Source organism: Berghia stephanieae, chromosome 2 (genome assembly GCF_034508935.2).
Source record: "Berghia stephanieae isolate SIO BIC M18660-M18661 chromosome 2, UCSD_Bste_1.3, whole genome shotgun sequence".
NCBI lineage: Eukaryota > Metazoa > Mollusca > Gastropoda > Nudibranchia > Aeolidiidae > Berghia > Berghia stephanieae.
The window spans coordinates 127,673,358-127,693,171 of NC_088361.1; the positions used below are offsets into that span (position 1 = coordinate 127,673,358).

At 35.6% G+C, this 19,814-nt stretch overlaps 2 protein-coding genes and 1 non-coding gene across 4 annotated transcripts in view; 1 reads left to right on the forward strand and 2 right to left on the reverse strand.

Annotated features, from left to right (window-relative positions):
• Positions 1–5,953, reverse strand: part of LOC144966563 (chondroitin sulfate proteoglycan 4-like) — a 56,055-nt gene extending 50,102 nt beyond the window's left edge. The window contains exon 1 of the mRNA XM_078903233.1: positions 5,596–5,953. Coding sequence (XP_078759359.1) covers positions 5,596–5,698 — 103 coding nt within the window. The 5' untranslated portion in view covers positions 5,699–5,953. The remainder of the gene's footprint in view (positions 1–5,595) is intronic.
• Positions 5,954–6,452: 499 nt separating this feature from the next.
• Trnas-gcu (transfer RNA serine (anticodon GCU)) lies at positions 6,453–6,534 on the forward strand. The gene has a single exon. It is a non-coding gene; the product is annotated as a tRNA-Ser (tRNA).
• A 5,833-nt stretch (positions 6,535–12,367) lies between these two features.
• Positions 12,368–19,814, reverse strand: part of LOC144966564 (elongation factor-like GTPase 1) — a 40,734-nt gene continuing 33,287 nt past the window's right edge. The window contains exons 21-24 of one of the 2 annotated variants that reach the window (XR_013644239.1): positions 18,205–18,970; positions 17,410–17,594; positions 15,984–16,336; positions 13,829–15,819 (exon numbers count right to left, since the gene is read on the reverse strand). Coding sequence is in view for 1 of the 2 variants with exons in the window: in XM_078903234.1 (XP_078759360.1) it covers positions 16,148–16,336; positions 17,410–17,594; positions 18,205–18,970 (1,140 nt within the window). In the remaining variant the exon portion in view is untranslated. Of the gene's footprint in view, positions 16,337–17,409; positions 17,595–18,204; positions 18,971–19,814 lie in introns of both variants that reach the window. The other variant, XM_078903234.1, reaches the window with a different exon arrangement.

Genomic DNA, 19,814 nt, shown 5'->3' on the forward strand with positions numbered 1-19,814 from the left:
TGCACGTTATAATTAATGGTGGTCGGATGGATGGTTCCACGCAAGTGCTTTCGCCCGCTCACTGCTCACCTCGTTCTCTCAGCCAGGCGGTGGGTGTCGTGCCAATTATATTGGACCTCACGTATGGCTGGCTCCCTGACACCGCGATGTCCATCTTCCCTATTTTCACATGGCACTACTCTATCCCCTTTACTTATCATTATCCACCTGTGAATATTAGCAGGCCTGAAAACCAAACGCAGTTATGGGCTTGATTTAACATCGTTGTAATGGACAATGTTTTGCGTCGATCTGACCGTATTTCCATCAAAACATAACATAACAAGTTGAGTTATCAGACCTGATTATGGGTACACGTCACTCGTTATCAATAATTAACAATACACTACAACGCATTAGAAATGCACCTTTATATATTCATATGTCTCGTCATTGATATATGAAAGAAGAAAAAAAAAAGAATAAAAAGAAAAAAAATCACCATGAAGATGAATTTAAGCTAGATCTTTTAATTATTAAAAAAAAAATTTCCCGGTTTCCCATATTCTTAAAAGAGGAGAACCTGGAAGATCCCTATCATTTGTCTAAATAAAACCGACGTTTACGATGGGTTCTGTATCGAAGCTCACGTTCAACTAAATCATTGCTTGTTATAGATAGGTAGTTGTCATTATTATATATAATTTTCCTTTCTTTCTTTTCTATCTAGCTTAAGGCAACAAAATACTTTGCATCATGCAGGCACAATACTATATTAAGCATTAAGCATACAGAAATCAATAACACGTCTCGTTGTCTGCGAGAAACCACACGACGATCGATATGAATCCACAGGCGACCGAACTTGAGGATTTTACTGGGCTAATTTATTATAAATTTAAGGGCAATTGAAACGAAAAATAATTTATCAAAAGGTATAATGATGTATAAAATAACTAAACATCATCATTACAAAATCTAGAGCTATCAATAATCATGCTGTCTTTTTTCTATGTGACATAATAAAGCCATTTCAGCACCAGCAGTCAATAATTATATTCATCACTTAAGGATAGGGAGATTCGGTGAAATCACGATGACGACAATTATAATGATGATGAAGAACACAGCAAACCATACTAAAGATAGATCAGATAAGTCTCCATACCTAATTTTAATAAAACTATTACATCAATACCAAATAACGGAACGTATTTTAAAATAAGCTTTAGTTGTTTTTTCTAAAGAGAGAGAGAAAAGAAAGAAAAAAAAACCAAAGAAAGAATGAAAGAGGGAAAGCCCACACGCATGCATGTTGGATGTGATGATAACCTTCCAGTTCCAGTTTCTGACAGACACAAAATCGAACTCACTCATGGTACATAATCGATATTCACCCATTGACCCAATTCTAATTTGAATTATTCCGCCACATGTAATATTATTTGATATTCCTAATGCGAACGGCGAAATCGTCTTCCATGAAAATATAAAGGCGAACAAGTAAACTGGGGCCAGAGGGAAATGGGCGGTGTATGCAGTACCAGTTAAATAATTTGAAAATAAAATAGTCTTCTTAGGGCTGGGATTTACATGTTTTACTACAGACTACAGATGTGCTAACACTGTTGTACAAACAAGAACCCGTCGGCTTAATTTATATCTAAAGGGGGCTGGGTTTTTTTTTTTTTTTTTTGGGGGGGGGGGGGGGGGGTTGTTTGTTTGTGTGTGTGTGTGTGTGTGTGTGTGTGTGTGTGTGTGTGTGTGTGTGTGTGTTTTCCTTTCTCATTGATAAAACTAAAACGAGTATTATTTCATACAATAATTCATTATCGTGTCACCGTGAATTTTAACCAGTTACCTGTCATACTCTGGAAAAACCCGTATTTAAAAATAAGGCTAGAAAACTCGTTCTTCAAATACCGATCGATTCAAATGACTCTAATCTTGGCAAACAAAAAAAAACAAACTCTTCAGACCTGGGACGTCGCAGAGTTTTTGCCAAAATAAGGGTCTTTTAAATCGATATTTGAAGGACGAATTTTCTGGCCAAATGTTTTAAATATTTGTCTTTCCAAAGCACAGCATTTAACTGGCTAAATGTATATGATAGACTACAGTACAGGGTTCCACATCTCCACAACTTATCAATCACTATACTGACTAGTAAGGAATGACATTTAACTCCCGAGGCTATTTATTTACATGTAAGGAGACGATTACATTTTCAAATAATTCCTAATATATCAGAATGTCAACATTTTAAGCATCCATTTCCCCGACGGCGGCAATTAACAACACTGACATTTCCAACTCTCGCAGACAACCTTTGCAATATTTATCTTTACACGTCGTTTTCAAACTGCAAACGGCCACTGGATTCAAGACACTCAAGGGCATTAAAGACATGCTGGGGAAAAAATATAGCTAGGATTCATCCATTTTAAAGTTTCAAGAATAACGCCTTCGAATTATTCCAAAGACAAAACAGATATTAATAGTTAGGTATGCGTCCACGTTCATATCTATCTTATAGTTTCGCGATTTAACAAGATTTAGTGCTGACGTGTTTTTATTTGGAGGCCCACCATTGTGTTCGGTTATTAGAACTGCAAATTTGTAAACATCTAGATTAGTGCGGGTTTTTTCACTAACAAAATTTCCATTCCATACCGCCTCAAACACACCTGAGTGGAGAGCTGTCCACGTAACGTAGGATATCTAAGGAATTATCGTCACGGCCAAAATATAGACTACTGACGCTGCCAACAGTCCAGTCGTAAACAACGCCCAACGTCGCTTGACTGACAAATAAAAAAAAATTAAAAAATAATAAGTAAGATATCGTGTCGCTTGAATGTCGGTGAGTGCCCAGCAATGAGAGAGAGAGAGAGAGAGAGAGAGAGAGAGAGAGAGAGAGAGAGAGAGAGAGAGAGAGAGAGAGAGAGAGAGAGAGAGAGAGAGAGATAGAGAGAGGGAGAGAGAGAAAGATAGAGAGAGGGAGAGATAGATAGATAGATAGATAGAGAGAGAGAGAGAGAGAGAGAGAGAGAGAGAGAGAGACCTTATAACGGAAGGGCAAACAGTAAATTTGCCAAATAATCCGAAAGCCACGCCGTCCATTTTTGTCTAAAGTACCATTGAAAAAGAACAGGCTCATAAGAGCCTCCCCCGCCCTTCTTACCGAAATCAAGAGGCAATTAAATTAAAACAATGCTGACACATGCATTAAATCCACTACAACTACTATTACTACTACTACTACTAATACTACTACTACTACTACTACTACTACTACTACTACTACTATTAAATCCACTACTACTACTATTACTACTACTACTACTTTCACTACTACCACTACTACTACTACTACTACTACTACTACTACTACTACTACTACTACTACTACTACTACTACTACTACTACTACTACAACAGCTAATTCTACTGCTTCTGCAGGAACTACTACTACTACTACTACTACTACTACTACTACTACTACTACTACTACTACTACTACTACTACTACTACTAGTACTACTACTACTACTACTACTACTACTACTACTACTACTTCTACTACTACTACTTCAATGAAGTCTATACTCCTTATTTTCTTAGCATATCTTTCATGTTTCTACTACTATTACTGCAAGCTTGTTTCCAACATAAAACACTACTGAATACGCGAGTAATAAAATAAAAGCGATATATAAGAAAACAATGCCTGTTGCCACTTTGTGTTGTGCATCATGATGATGATGATGCTGATGATGATGATGTTAATGTGGTTCTGATGAGGATCTCATAGTAATAATAATGATAACGGTGTTGGTCGCGATAATGGTGAAAATGAGGATGTAATGATTATTTATATTTGAGTAAAATTTTTGTAAAAAGATCATTATTAATATAATCATAATAAACGAAAATGCACTCAAATGACAAATGTGTCACAACAGGATTTTTTCCTAAAGTGACTATAAATCTGAAAATTTGCGCCCTGATACAGTTTGAACAATGATGTGTATGTACCCATTATAAGGCATATCAAACTCTCTCAAGAATTAAGGCTTTGTATTTCCTTATTTTTCTGCTTATTTTTAAAAATAAAAACCCATAAAGAATCTGCGTTACCACATTTAGCTGGTGTCATAATACGCTATGTAAAGGAAATTGCTCTCACTCACTTGTTTGTAACTTTAAAATTGAGGGAGAGAAAACAACCATATCATGAATGCAAAATGATACAAATGAATGATGAGTAATGTTTATGGGCTCAGATCCCTCTCCTTTAAAAACAAATATATTTAAGCAATACAATATTTACTGCCATTTTGAAACAATTGAAGAGGTTCTTTGCATTTTAACTGAAAAATGTGATAATGAATTTGAAAAAGCCATGGTATTTTGTGAGAAATACGTAAATATTTATCATTATTTCAATTTGCAGGATGAGAATTAACTAGCAACAATAATTGTGAAAAAATATAAACAAAAATATAAAAAAGTGGTCAGTCAGAGCCATTAGGCCCATGAAGCCGGAGTTCATCCCATTTCTATAATATAAAATGAACAATAGCAATTTCTTGCTACCCTTTGGATAGGATGTTGGTCAATCGCTGAGTACTTTCTGCCATATCAAGCAGACCCAGCAACCAAATCATGCGGGGTGAATAGATGGTCAGAAAAAAATCTCGACTTCACTATTCCATTTGGTTGTAAATTGAGCGCTCTATCAACTGAGCTATTGGGAACCCCAATAAATAAATAAATTAAAAAGATGATGCTGATGATGATGATGATGAAAATAATAATAACAACAGTTGAAGATGATAAAATTGACTCTCTGGCTTTCTGCAGTAGATCAAGATTTTCTTTTTGTACATAAAAGTCTGAAAAGCAGTGATTTTGAGGCTGGATCTAATAATGAAATAATGGAAATCTGAAAACACGTTGAGATATATCTGCGCCCTTTCAAGAAGGGGTAACACTCAATTTGTAAGTCCCAGGTTCTTATCGGCTATTTTGACACAAAGACACTAATTTCTTCCTTGATAGTCTGTGTAACTTCAACATTTGGAAAATTCCACAGGCGTTTGCATTGTTCTTTCACTGTATATGTGAGACTATCCACTGCCTCAAAGTTGACAGCATGAAAAAGTACAAGGACAAAGTGAACATTCACACCTGAGTAGGAAACCATACACTTTGATATGTCTTCCTCTTATTTTGTTGATGAACATCACCGAGCAGTAAAGTTATTTCACTTGGTCGTTTAGGCCTTCGCAAAACATTGTCAATTTATGTCGTGCTTTCTAAACTTTCAAAAGAATAACTTCGTTCAAATAAAGAATTGATTAATTTCATTTATTAAAAATCTGAGCTTGGAAATATCGACTAAACACATCAGCCTCAATTACTAATAATACTAAATCGTACTGATATAGTGATAGTGATATTGACAGAAAGGGGCTTTTCACTCTTTAAAAAAAATTACATTTTAAAAAATCAAGAAACAGACAGTGACTGACTGTGAGTGTAGTGTATGCAAACTTGTCTCTAGATAGATAGACATTAAAAATCACATCTTTATAAATTTTCAGAACTTACCATCTTCGTAGTCCTTGTTTACTTCGGCTGTAACAAAGGCAATAAATAACAATATAAAACAACAGAACGACACGATCCTTTGTTTCATGAAATCTGGCATCATGTTGTTAGCAGACTATACTATAGAACTGAATGAAAGCCTCATTCTTTACTGACTAAAACATAATATCTTATATTCTACAAGGAATATCACTACAACGAATTCATTTCATTATCAACAAAGGGATAATTATGTTCCATTCCGTTAGCATCAATGCAGTGGGACGAAAGAGTAGCGGGTGAGTGGGCACATTATAACTCACACACATCGAGGAAAGGTAAAAACAAACATTTCTTGATCTCTCAAGCGGCCGTGAGAAAAAAATATTGCCAGATAATTACACGAGGTTAGATTAAAAATGAATACAGCAACAAAACGTGTTTCAACTGCTGCTTTTGAATACTGATCAAAGAAATTTAGTCTCTTATGTTAGATCTCACGGGTGCTATTCTTTATTTGATTTTCTCAATAGATGAACATTTGCAATAAAAGCAATTCCATAAAATCATCGATTCCTTACAGCACTCTGAGACTTGAAGATGAATTTAGTTTCGAATAGACCAATATGTCCACCACAAAGCTCACTCTCGTGTGCGTTGGGAGGAAAAGGGAATGGGGGGAGGAGGAGGAGGGAAAGACACTCCTGTTTTGGGACAAAACAGAAGTTTTGGACAGCATTTGCACCAGAAAGAAAATGGAACAACTAAATTCAAGATGATGAAATGAAACAAACCCACAATCATGAAATAAATCGTCAACAAGAAGTCATGCAGAGATAAAATAGTATATTATAATTATTGAACGCCCAATTTGCAAGGACGAGGTGGCCGAGTGGTTAAGGCGATGGACTGCTAATCCATTGGGGTCTCCCCGCGTGGGTTCGAATCCCATCCTCGTCGAGCTTTTTTTTTTATTATTTTTTATTTTTTTAAATATTATTTTTTTTGGGTGCACAGCAGTGATTTGCTTTGGCATGGACCTTCAATTTCCAATTCTGTATATTTAATTATATTTTTAAAAAATAAACTTATAGATAGTTATATTATTATTGTTATTATTATGATTATTATTATTATTTGTTATCGTTATCATCGTAATCATCATTGTTGTTATTATTATTATTATTATTATTATTATTATTATTATTATTATTATTATTATTATTATTATTATTATTATTATTATTATTATTATTATTATTATTATTATTATTATTATATTTGTTATCGACATCATTATTGTTTTTATTATTATTATTATTATTATTATTATTATTATTATTATTATTATTATTATTATTATTATTATTATTATTATTATTATTATTATTCTTTCAGCTTATCCCGCATTTTGCAGGGTTCCCATAATGAATGCCACATCTCCGCGTATCTCGGTTCAGAGCATCATCTTCCTCCTGGTCCAGTTCTTTCATATCGTCCTTTACCTTATCCAACCATCTAGACTAGTCTTCTTCTTCTTATTATTATTATCATCGTCATCATCATCATCATCATCATCATCCGCATCATCATCATCAACATCATTATTATTATTATTATTATTATTATTATTATTATTATTATTATTATTATTATTATTAATATTATCATCACCATCATTATTATTATTATTATTATTATTATTATTATTATTATTATTATTATTATTATTATTATTATTATTATTATTATTATTAGGTATTCCTTCCCACGTACTCCATCTCTCGTCTCTTTACATGTCCGAACCATTTCAATTTAATCACTCTCATCTTTATTGATACATTCTTCACTTCAGTCAACCTTCGAATTCGTTCATTTCTCACTTTATCTTTTCTTGTCCAGCCAAATGACTATCTCAACATCCTCATTCTGCCACCTCAACTTCTTTATCTTGTTTCTTTGTTGTAGCTGCCGTCTCTAGTCCACATGACATTGCTGGTCTTACAACTGTTGTATATATATATCCCCCTTCAGCTTTGCGGAAACTCGTTTGTGACACATAACTCCAGTTACCTTCCTCCAATTATTCCAACCTGCCTGTATCCTCTTCTTAACCTCCATTTCATTGCCCCCATCTCCTTGTACAATTGTTACTAAGTATTTGAGCTGGTTTGTCTCTGGCACCTCCTCTTCTCCTATCTTTATTGGTGACTCTGCCCTCTGTTGTCCGATGCACAAATACTGTCTTCGATCTGCTTACTCTTAATCCCCTCCTTCCCAACACCCGTCTCCAACCCTCCAGTTCGTTTTCCGCCTCAGCTTTTGTATCATTCAAAAGTACTACATCATGTTCCACGGTGCCTCTCGCCGAATGAGTTCTGTTAGGACATCCATTACTATTGCAAATAGCAGTGGGCTGAGAGCAGAATCCTGGTGTAAAACAACTCTTACATTAAATGGATCAGTTGATCCAATCGTTATCCTTACCACTGTCTTTTTTCATTTGTACATATCTTGGATAACTTTGGTATCTGTTACCCCCTTTGCTCTTAGACAGTAGCACAGTTCTTCTCTTGGTACCCTACCGTATTATGCATTCTCCAGGTCAATGAACACACAATGTAATTCTCTTTGCTTCTCTCTATACCTCTCTGCGGTCACATTTAGAGCAAATATAGCATCCGTTGTACTTTTACCAGCAACAAATCCAAACTGTTCTTAACTTATGTCTACATCTTTTCTAATCCTCTTAATACTTAATGATTACTCTTTCCTATCTCTTCATTGTATGGCTCATTAACTTGATACCCTATGCCCTACAGTTGTCACATTCTTGAACATCTTTATTTTTGTAATGGGAATCAACGTACTTTTTGTTTCTTTGTTTCTTTTTGTTGTTTTTAAAGGGTTTTATGGCGCTTGCAACACATTAAGGTCATATCAGCGCCAGTAAAAAGGAAGAAAATGGGTGTGAGTGTGGAAGAAGTGGGTGAGATGCACAGGCAACATCATATGGGTGTAGAGAGATCGTGGTTCTTGGCGAAATCGTGCAGAAGGAAACAATCAAAGAGGTTGTCAGGAAGTGCCAGGAATGCCAAATTATTGACCCTGCACCGAAACGACATGAAGCTGGCGTACTGGCGGACAGAGATTGGACGAGACTGACAACAGATGTGGTACACTACAGGGGCATGCCATATTTGTCAATGGTAGACTATGGGCCGGAACGATTTGCCATTTGGAGAAAGATGAAAGGGGAGTCGGCGACGGAAATTTGTCAGCAGTTGGAGCAAGTGTTTTTAGAAAGGGGTCGGTGGCGGAGGCGTTATTGGACAATTCTCCAGCGTTCAAGTCTGTGGAAATCAAAGAACTGCTTCAAGAGTGGGGGGTGAAGAGAATTTTCAGAGCAGCCTTCAGACCGGCAGGGAACGGCATAGTGGAGCGGCACCACCGGACAATCAAGGCCATGGCGGAAAGAATGAGAAAGAGTCCAGTAGAGGCTGTGTTATAACATAGCACCAAAAGATGGACAAAAGGAGAGTTCCGTACCCTACAGCGCAGTGCACACATATGATTGGAGAATGAAGGTAGATGCTAGAAGAGAAGCCAGAATGTGTTGTGAAGGCTGGTGATGAAGTGTGGGGGATGCCTGGTGACGGACGATGTACCACGAGATGGAAGAAGGGAACGGTAACGAGGGTGAATTCAGCAAACAATGTTGACGTAGACGGGATGGCTAGACATAATATTAAATATACTGGACATTTAGGCCTGTAGTGACTGAAGAAGAGGATGGAGAAGAGGAAGAATAGATTGGCGCTGTGCACGAGGATGGAGAGCATCGATACCCCTCACGAGATAGAGCTCCGCCGAGCTGGATGAAGGACTATGTGAAGGCATAGGAGAAGGGAAGGGAGTGATTCTGGATGACGCGAAAGACGAACGGAAGCAGTGGATGGAATTGTGTCGTAATGGAGAGGAGGAGACCGGCAGAGTAGATGGAAAAGTGAAAATTCGCTGTTGATTATTGTGAACGTTTTTGCATGCACTTTGTTTTCCTGTTGTCTTGGGGCCTTTATGTGATATTGGACCAGTCGATAAAAGCAAGTGAGGTTGATACGTCAGACCGGGCAGCCAGGTCAGTCCACATGTTTCTTCGGCAACGCTTGGTAATCTCGGACACCGTGTCTCAGCAAATTCAGTATACCTGTTTCTTATCGTTTTCACTTTCTGGATTGGTCTTCTAATTCTAATAGTGGTTCTGGCGATATTGCCCTTGTGTGTGTGTGTGTGTGTGGGGGGGGGGGGGGGGGGGGGGGGGAACAGAAGCTGAGGTCAATTAATTCAGCTTTTGAAACTGACCAAACTCAACCTTCAATTGGACGAGTCACTCTCGGCAACGATGATGCCCTACTGCTGATCTATGATCGTTTTATACAAGGCAACCACGCTTTCCCAGAATTTCTCTTTGCATGCACCTTTACAGACACCAAATAGGGCAACTCTGTACATAACTGTTCGCGATTTTTTCGAAGATAGGAAATTCCGAGCACAAAAGTTGTAGCGTGTGCCACATATGGGTCAGCTGCCATGGTAGGGCGCTATCGTGGCTTTCTACCATTTTTGAAAGAGGCTACGCCAAACATTTTATCAGTACATCGTGTGATTCACAGACAACATCCATCTTGTGGCTAAAAATCTCACCCAGCCATTGCATGAATAGCTAAAAGTAAGAGTACACATGTTCAATTCGCGCCTTTTCAAACAGCTTTGAGTGGAGAATGACAAGGAGTTCAATATTTTACTGCTCCATACAGATGTTCGATGGCTCTCTAAAGGGAACTGTCTTGCTCGAATATTTGCTCTGCTCGTAATCTATAGGTCTTGGGTTTGAGCCCAACTGCGTGATGGGGCAAAGTCAAATGGCATTTTACGCCAATTTTCTCACTAACGAAACAAAAATTGTAATTGCGAGATACGTGCATCATGTCTCGTCCTACAGGTTAACTTTGCCGTTAAGTATTGCTGCTGGCTAGGGATCCCTTGTAAAGAGATTTGAGCATATTCAGTAGATAATGCGCCATGAAAAAGTTCTTTAAAAAAAAGACATTTGATAGTAATTAATATAGTAAGTGCGACACTAAGGTATATCGTTATACATTTGACTGTTTTCCTCTGTCCCAGCAAGTCCAAGGAAACACAAGTAGTCTCATCCCAAATCAACTTGGAAGGAGAAAACATGTTTATGGCCGGAGAACAGATAGCAAGAAAGACATGTTTTAGTTTGTTTTATTTTTTTTTCTAGATAGATTAAAAAAAAATTAAATCTTGATATAACAGGTTATCTTGTACGGCTTGTCGTATGACACTCGCCTTATGGTCCATAGATCCTCTGAGCGGGCGCGTAGTTGAGTCCCTGGAAAAGTTCTTTATTCACATTCTCGCACTGTACTTAGGTGTAAAATGAGTACATGGCCGTTTTGTCTCTGTCAGAAAAAAATAGCAACATTTATCGCCTAACAGGCGTCATGTCTCATTATTCATGTTGCTGTGTTGCTATTGGCTAGGGACCCTTTGTATTGTAAAGCGCTTTGAGCACGTTTAGTGGATATTGTGTTATAAAAGCTCATTTTCAAAAATCTCGTTTAAAACTATTCTGTGCATGGTGCTTTACTACTATCATTATTGTCATGATAATTATGATTATACACTGATTACCAAAGAGTTAACAGCTCTCATGACTGTTTGTATTGTTTTTGTTTTTTAAAGGGTTTCACGGCTCTTGCAATACGCTGAGGTCATATCAGCGCTTGTAAAAAGGAAGGAAATGGGGTAGAAAAAAGTTCTAGAATTGAAATTAAAGCATCCAAGAAAAGGTAAGATAATGGGGAATTGGTTCAAATAGACAACAGATGTAGATTCCAAGAGCACACTGTCAAAGTACTTAATTTGAGATCACCTAAAAGTCTCATCCAGAGACAAGCACTAAGACGGATACACTCAATATAAATTATATAAACAATTTTATGTAAACAAAACATAATACAGTGCATAACAGAGAGATGATTTACAAGACAAAAAAAGATCATCTCCCAAAACTCTAACTATACATTTGATTGTTTCCCTCCCAGCTAGGGTATCCGGCCAGGGCCAAGACAAAGCCAAGTATGTAATCTCATTCCAAGACAAAGACAGAAAAAAAAAGACAGAAAGCATGTTGGAAAACAGATGTAGGAGGATAGAAGACACAGTAAGTGTCTCCCTGCCCACTATGGGAGGTCAGGAACCCCACCCAGCAACAGAAGTGTGGTCCATGGGTGTATTCATTACAAAGCCATAATTATTTTGGGTTTCTGTATTGTTCTCTCTGAGAAAACTGCATACAATTTTCTCATAATTTGACTTAAGTTGTCAATAAGCACCTAATTATAGGCATTGAGTATTGACTGGGGTCTCAATCGTTCAGTTGGTTGAGCACTCGCTTCAGTAGCATAGGTGGCGGTACTTATTCCAGGTACAGCTGAGATTTTTTTCCCCGGCCCTCTTGCCTACACAGCAATGTGAGGGGTAGCTGGGTCAGTTAGACAGATCTAGTGGAAAGTACTTAAATACAATCATCCTATCCAAAAGGTAGCACACAATTACTATTGTCCGTTTAACTATACAAACAAGGATAAACTTCTGTTCCATAGGCTCAGAAGGACTTATTTAATCTTCCATTGATGCTATGTGTTTAACCAAACAACTCATAACATCCGCAAGCCTGACATAACGAACCAACAATATTCAAAACTAAAAATTACAATAATTTAATAACAAAGAAATGATTTACAAGGGACAAAAAGAATATCAATCTCTCAAAAAAAAAATAAAAACTAATCGTAAAATTAATCAAAGGATGTATTTTTACGGAAATTGTCCCAACTCAACATTGACAAAACACTTTGTACGTTATTTCACACATCCGTAATAGAAAGTGTTTTGGTTTTTTTGTGTTACTGCCTGGGGTGGAAATTGTCTTAGCTCAGCAAAAGCTAACTTTGACAGGGCTATTAAAAGAGCCAAAAAACTTACAACAGGATCCATGTCTTTTAATGATTTATATACAGAATGCTGCTTAAGAAAAATTGGAAATATTTTAGAAAATCCAACACATCCTTTAAATTATCAGATCACTAAGTCGAACAGAAGTGACCGATTGTTGTCTATACGAACAAAAAGTGAAAGACACCTCCGATCCTTTTTACCTTACAGTTGCAGAATTTTTAATAAAGAAAATAATTTATAAATTTTGGTCTACGTCTGTTTTAACTTTGAATCCTTTTCTTTAAAATTACTCCATACCCACTATTTTTAAACATCAATTTATAAAATCGCTTACTACAACTTTTCAATTTACATATTTAATCTACATTATGTGCCATGTAATTTTTACTATGTAATCTTTCTCAGTCAATTTACAATATTATTATACTGTATCCAATTCTTAGGTTTTTACTAATCTTTTTTTCTTATATGTTGACATCAATATACACTTTACTAGATATCTATATCTTTACAATTATATAATCTGTATGTCCCTTGAAATTTATACTAATGTAATTATTCTTACAGCTTACAATATTATTACACTTTACCTATTACCAAATTTTACTTTACATTATATTTACATATATTATGTTTATGTATGTATCATTGTTGTCAGTATTATATACATCTGTACAAAAATTTCCTTTTGGATGAATAAAGTACATTATTACTATTATTATTATTATTATTATATTTATTTCATGTTAGGAGGGGAGGGGGGTCTGATAGCTTATTTGGGAGATTTCTCACCTCGGATGAAAAGGGACCATTTTGAATATTTATTATTTTTTTGGTGACACCCAGCAGTGATCAAATAACTGGGTCTTTACGGTCTGGAAGAGAGTAATTGTGATAGAATTGTGAGCTATGAAACAAGATAGCAACACTTTATTACTGTTGCAGTTAGCCATGTGAACTCAATTGGTCTTCGAGTCTAAATGACAATTTTTCGTATAATCCTGTTTGATTTACATAAATGAGAGTACATGGTTAAGGGTAGTTATAGATATTGCAGGAGTGCCAACTATTGGCAAATTATCCCGTATGAAATGGAAATTTGGTTTCATATTGTGCAAATTTTATTTTAATGTGTGTTTCCATACATCTTAACTTTTATACTTTCTCATTTCTGATTTGTATTTTATTTTCCACAATTTTCTCTTACTTTTTCCTTTTCTTTTTGGTCACAGATTTATATATTTCTGTTATGTTGCTCAAAATTTTATATGCAATGTATTTTAATTTTTTCTGTTGACTTGTCAGGTGCATTAATTCTGAATATATGATAAGCCTGATTATCAAATATTATGACTATCTTCTTTCCTTTTTAATTTCTACCAGACAGAGTATTTAAAGTGTTAGAAATCATGAAGGAAAATTCTGATGAGCTGAGTAATGATGTATTCGGATGGCCACTTGTACAAGAATCTGCATGAATTGTTGAGTTTAAAGATTATTGAAAATAAGAAGTGTTTTGTAAAATTGCACCAAAAATTTCTGATGCTTTTATAATTGTGCTTCAGCGGCAGCTTTGTCACTACCTGTATGGAGAATTGGCAAATTCAACTGAGGACCAACTAAATAGGATGTGTGGAACCCCTATTCACAACTTATGGGCAGAGAGAAATTTTGGAATACTTGATGCGGAGCTACACAGGGCACCAAATGCATCAGTTATATTTCTTGATGCTAAGTTCAAGGGAACTTTCAGTAGAACTCTTCATTGGTTAGACTTTAAGTCAATTGAGGATCAATGCAGCCTAACAAATTTTTCTGCTGCTTCTGTTACCTCAAGACAGAAAAGTGAAAAAAACAAACTATAGAGAAGGAAATTTTAACGCGGATCAATGTTCAATAACGACCAGACTGAACTCAATGTATTCAAGAAAAAAAGGTAAAACTGTCATGATGGAGGACATTATGATAAATATCATGATTCAAGGACGTTAAAGTGTTAGAAATTTAGGCTTTTATTTGGACAGGCAAATACACATCTCAAAATTATGCCAAACCATCCACTACTTGCTCAGAAACATTGAACACATGTGGAACCTTATTGACCAAGACACAAGCAAAATGCTAGTTTTCACTCAATGATTACCTCTGGACTTGACTATTACAACTCCCTCCTCTACAGGTTGTCAATTCTGTAGCTACTCCAAAATAAAGCTGCTGGTATTGTTACGAAAAAAAAAGGTCAGATCTCAGCACTCCAGTCTTGCAGTCATTGCGTTGGCTCCCCAAGAAGAAGCAAACTGCTTAAAAAGTTGCCTATTACTGTTTTAAGTGCATCCATAGCACTGCTCCAAACTACTTGTCATCTCTTCTTTCTATCTACAATCCGAATCGCTCTCTCCACTAAGCTTCTTTGTACTTGGACAGTTTGACTCAAACTTTTCATGATGTGCTTTCGCACATTCTGCTTCCTCTGTGTGAAATGCCCTTTCAGCAGACACCAGACAGTCACTCGCTCTCCTCCTTTAAAAACTCTTTGAATCCAGAGGTGGACATTGTAAATGCAGAAATATTTTGGTGTAGGGTAAGAAATAGGGTAGCTTTTTTTTCAATGAAAGATTAGGAACTGTTAATATTGTAATATATTGTATTTTCTTAGATGTCTATGATCACATACAATGAATTGCTACTTGTCCCAAAAAAAAATTTGATTTCCCTTTTTCTGTTAAAAATTTACACCCCTTTCCTTTAATTTGATGCCATGCTCATTTTTGTAGCCAATATAGTTATGGAGTTACTGGCATAAAAATATTTGTCGACTCAAATGGCGAGTTATGTAAGATTACATATCATTTTGCATAATTCTTGAACACAATTTAATTTTTCATATTTGTCCATTTTTAAAAAAAAACTTTAGATTGCCTGGTGAAGGCTGCAAAAAAAATCATTAAAAAACAAAATCTTTCTTTTTAACATAATTATATTGTTTTGAATGTATTTTTCACCAGTTTACAGTCACAAAGTCTGTGAATTAATTACAAAGACAAGGGAGTGCTATTTTCAACTTTTAAATTTACCTAACTTATTTCGAAGTCATCCGATTTATATAAAGTTGGTATAATTGGAACAGTATTGTTAAGCCCTTCACAATGATGTAAGTTTCAAACTGATCAGGTTAATTTGAATTTTTTACCAAAGTACCTATTTATAAGAGAATAACCCATTCTAGACTTTGGACAAATTGTCACCTCTTCTTTCATTTTTATCACAATAATGTAAATAACTTATTAATATCCTCCAAACCCACATTTAAAAAAAAAGATGATAAAACTGATCAGGTTAATTTGAATTTTTTACCAAAGTACCTATTTATAAGAGAATAACCCATTTTAGACTTTGGACAAATTGTCACCTCTTCTTTCATTTTTATCACAATAATGTAAATAACTTATTAATATCCTCCAAACCCACATTTAAAAAAAAGATGATAAAAAGCCCCCCCCCCCCCCCCTTCTTTTCCTGCTTCAAATCATTTCATCTTGGTGAGTGTCCTTTGTTTGTCTCCAAACTCTACTATCTTTTCATCTGTCTTCAGGCCCTTCCTCCTCCTGACTTTATTCATGTAGTGCCTTGCTCGGTTCTCTGCATCCGCCTTTTCCCCATAATGCATGTACTCCTCCTCTGTAGTCGGCACCCAGAATGGATCCATGCTAATTACCTGTGGTAAATCAAAGTAGAACAGAAATTAATTTAATCTGAAGATAAGCAGTGTACTATTATGCTGATGATATTATTATTCCAAGTACTGAGGTCACATTTTAACTATCGACAAAAACAAAATACATGTTAAACATTTTAAATTAAAAAAAAAAAAAAAAAAAAAATAATAACAACAAATGAATAAATGAGCATCGCCAGTCTGTGCTTCAAATGTTTTCACGGCAGCACCTCTGCTTATCTCAGACCTTATCGAACCATACGTTCCATCCCGTGCATTGATATATGGTGATCATTGCCTGTTTAAAGTGCTAAAAAAAGAGTACAAACCAGATCCTGAGATCCTATTGTCACTTTGCACCGTCTTTTGATGTACCTACTGAACTCTTTGAAGACAGAGTACTTCCTTTCAGTTTTCTGGGAGTGATTTTATTGATTTTATTGAATGATATATATGATCGTATGTGAATATCTGTATAAGCACTTCCAAGCACTTTTGGTGGAAAGGGGCGCTATAGAAATTAAAGGGGCGCTATAGAAATTACGCATTATTATTAATTTGGAAATGTTTTAAAGAATGGATGTATGCTGCATAGAGAGATAGCTGGATGATAGGGGGTGGGGGAAGAGAAAGAGAGAGAGAGAGAGAGAGAGAGAGAGAGAGAGAGAGAGAGAAAGAAAGAGAGAGAGAGAAAGAGAGAGAGAGAGAGAGAGAGAGAGAGAGACACAGAGAGAGAGGCATGGAGCTGGAGAGACAGAGAGATTTGAATGGATTGATGTTGTTATTCGCCTAGAGCTTGATTGCATAGAGGATTTGGCGCAATTAACTTCATTAGTAATATTATTCATTTTATGAATTGTTTAAAACCTTATTGTATTATGTGGTTCTTGAGCTTTTCTATTTGTTATTTAGAGGGCTTTTCGTCTGGTATTATGCCCAGTTTTTATAGAACGGACACATTTTTAACTAAAATTTGCATATCAATGTTGTTTAATAAAAATTCCACTATAAATTATGAGATCCAGCTTTTGGTGATCAAAAAATGAAATAAAAACACATTCACAATAACCAACCTCCCAGTGAGAGAACTTTAACTGAGGACTAGCCAAACCACTTGTCTTCTTCCTCATGTCCTCAGAGAATCCAAAGCTTTCCACCACGGGTAACACAGCTGATACCGTGAATGTGTTGCTGCCTTCCTGCATCTCCTCTGACATCACCCGACCAAAACGTTTTCCAAGGACTGCATAAAGTTTTCCTGCATTACAAGGAGACAAGACATATTTTGTGCCCATAGCTTGAAAAATAAGTGGTTAATGTAAACTGCTTTAAAATAAATTTGAAAAATAATCAATCAACTTATTGGGTACAGACAACTCCTCTCCTTGCTCGTTATATCAATAGCCAACACTTTTCTCTTATTAAAGTCAGCAGCTTAATTTAAAGACACTCATATCAACTTCAAAATACATAAATTTTAATTTTAAGGCACAAGACAAAAGGGCTGGAACTCAATTGGTTCATAAGTGTTCATTCATGTTTAATTACCACGTTTTATAATAGTAATATTTCTTTTTTATGTCAATTTTTCAAGAGATAATTAATCATGATTCATATTATAGTTTAAATCATTTGATTGTAGAAAACAACAACAAAAAACAACAAAAAAACGGTCATATCAATAAACTAGTCACATCAGATTAGTAGAGAATGTTTGAAGTAGTTATGGTAGCAAATTTTTTTAAACACAGGAATTTCTCTACAATAGCAAATTCAAAACCATCTGAGGTATTTTGCTTTTGACAATGTTTTATACACTCCTCTTTGTAAAAATGTTCATTAGGAAGCAAAATGGTAAACAAACTCACCTAATACTTCAACAGTAGCTTGGATATTACATATGTACATTGCTGCCATCAACCTTTGAGGTCTGGCCTGGAACGCCCTCCGACAACCTTCCTTCATGCTTGATATCAGTTGGCCTGACAAAGGACCAAACACTGAACTATGACGCTGAATGTTTTCCCCAACAGACAACACACTCCAAGATGTCACTGAATTTGCTTGATCTTTTCGATGCCTTGAATTTTTAACTGAACTGTTCAAATTGATTGATTCACTAACTTGTGAAGAAGAATTAACTATAGTAACAGAGGTTAATCTTTCACATAATTTACTATTTGATTGACTATTATCACAGTTTAAGGTATGTGTCACATCATTATCTCCTAATTGTCCACTACATATACAAGATTGAACGTCATCATCGGGAGGATTACTGCCATCCCCAAACCACCAATTTTTAATGACAAAACACACACCATGCATCGGTTCCTCACATAAAGGCCCTGCCAAAGTGGCCATTTGAAACCCACTAACAACACTGTTGTCAAATTCTGCTAATTTTGTTTGACTCGATCCACTAGAATCCAGAGCTTGCCAAATGGAATTTCTAGAATAGTTTTTTATTTTGTTGAGAAGAATATTGGGTCCACAACGACGGGGACCAAAGCTCCATATGTGGTCCTCAGCTCCTTCCCATTCTGGTCCAGCCTTTGCAAATTCTGTTTTCAAATGCTCCTTGATGTCCACCAGGTTTTTGACAGTTGTTTCATTGAGATTCATACGAGTCATCTGTGAGAGGGAAGGGGCGGGGGGATAACAAATAAATATTACTGTTTGACAGGCTATTATCAAAAGTAGAAGTATTGAGCAAAGCTAAGTCTACATATTATTTCAAAAGTGTAATTATGACCACTTTCTGGAGCAATAATGAAAAGTTTCATGTAGATAGTAATGTACAAAATGCATTAGATGTTAGAATGTATTTAAGGACATTCATAATTTCCAGTTTCATGACCTTTCTTTTTCCTTTAACAAAAGTAAGAAAAGGTGATCATGGTCTAAAAATATCCTTATATATTTGATGGTACATGTTTCATCCCAATTAGGGATATAACTGATGTAAAGTGATATAAAAATAAAGCAAGAAATGATTAAATTTGTATCAGAGAATGAACAAGCCCAGTTTCAAGCAGTTTCTAATACTTAACGCTTTTATTACGAGAAATATTCTTTAAAGAAAAGTTTATCAACATAACAAATTAATGACATAAATTTATTTTTTGTTTGTTGCTTTAGGTCTCTTCCAACACAATTGAGGTTATATGAGAGACCGCTGAAACAAAAAAAACAAGCAATCTAACAAAAATAGTACAAATATCAATCAAAATCATAACCTAAAGATATCATAAGCTAAATTATAAATAACCAAGAACAAACAGGCAGAGGATTTACAGGAAAAAAAATATCCCCTGTCAAAAATACAATCACAAACCAAAGAAGCAGGATAGGCTAGTAAAGAGAAGAAGAAACGACATCACTATCGGATCGTACACCCATGCGAACATCATAGGTATATGATTCAAGGGTGATGCTCCCATCCAACCACCCGCCCACATAAATTTATCATCTTAGG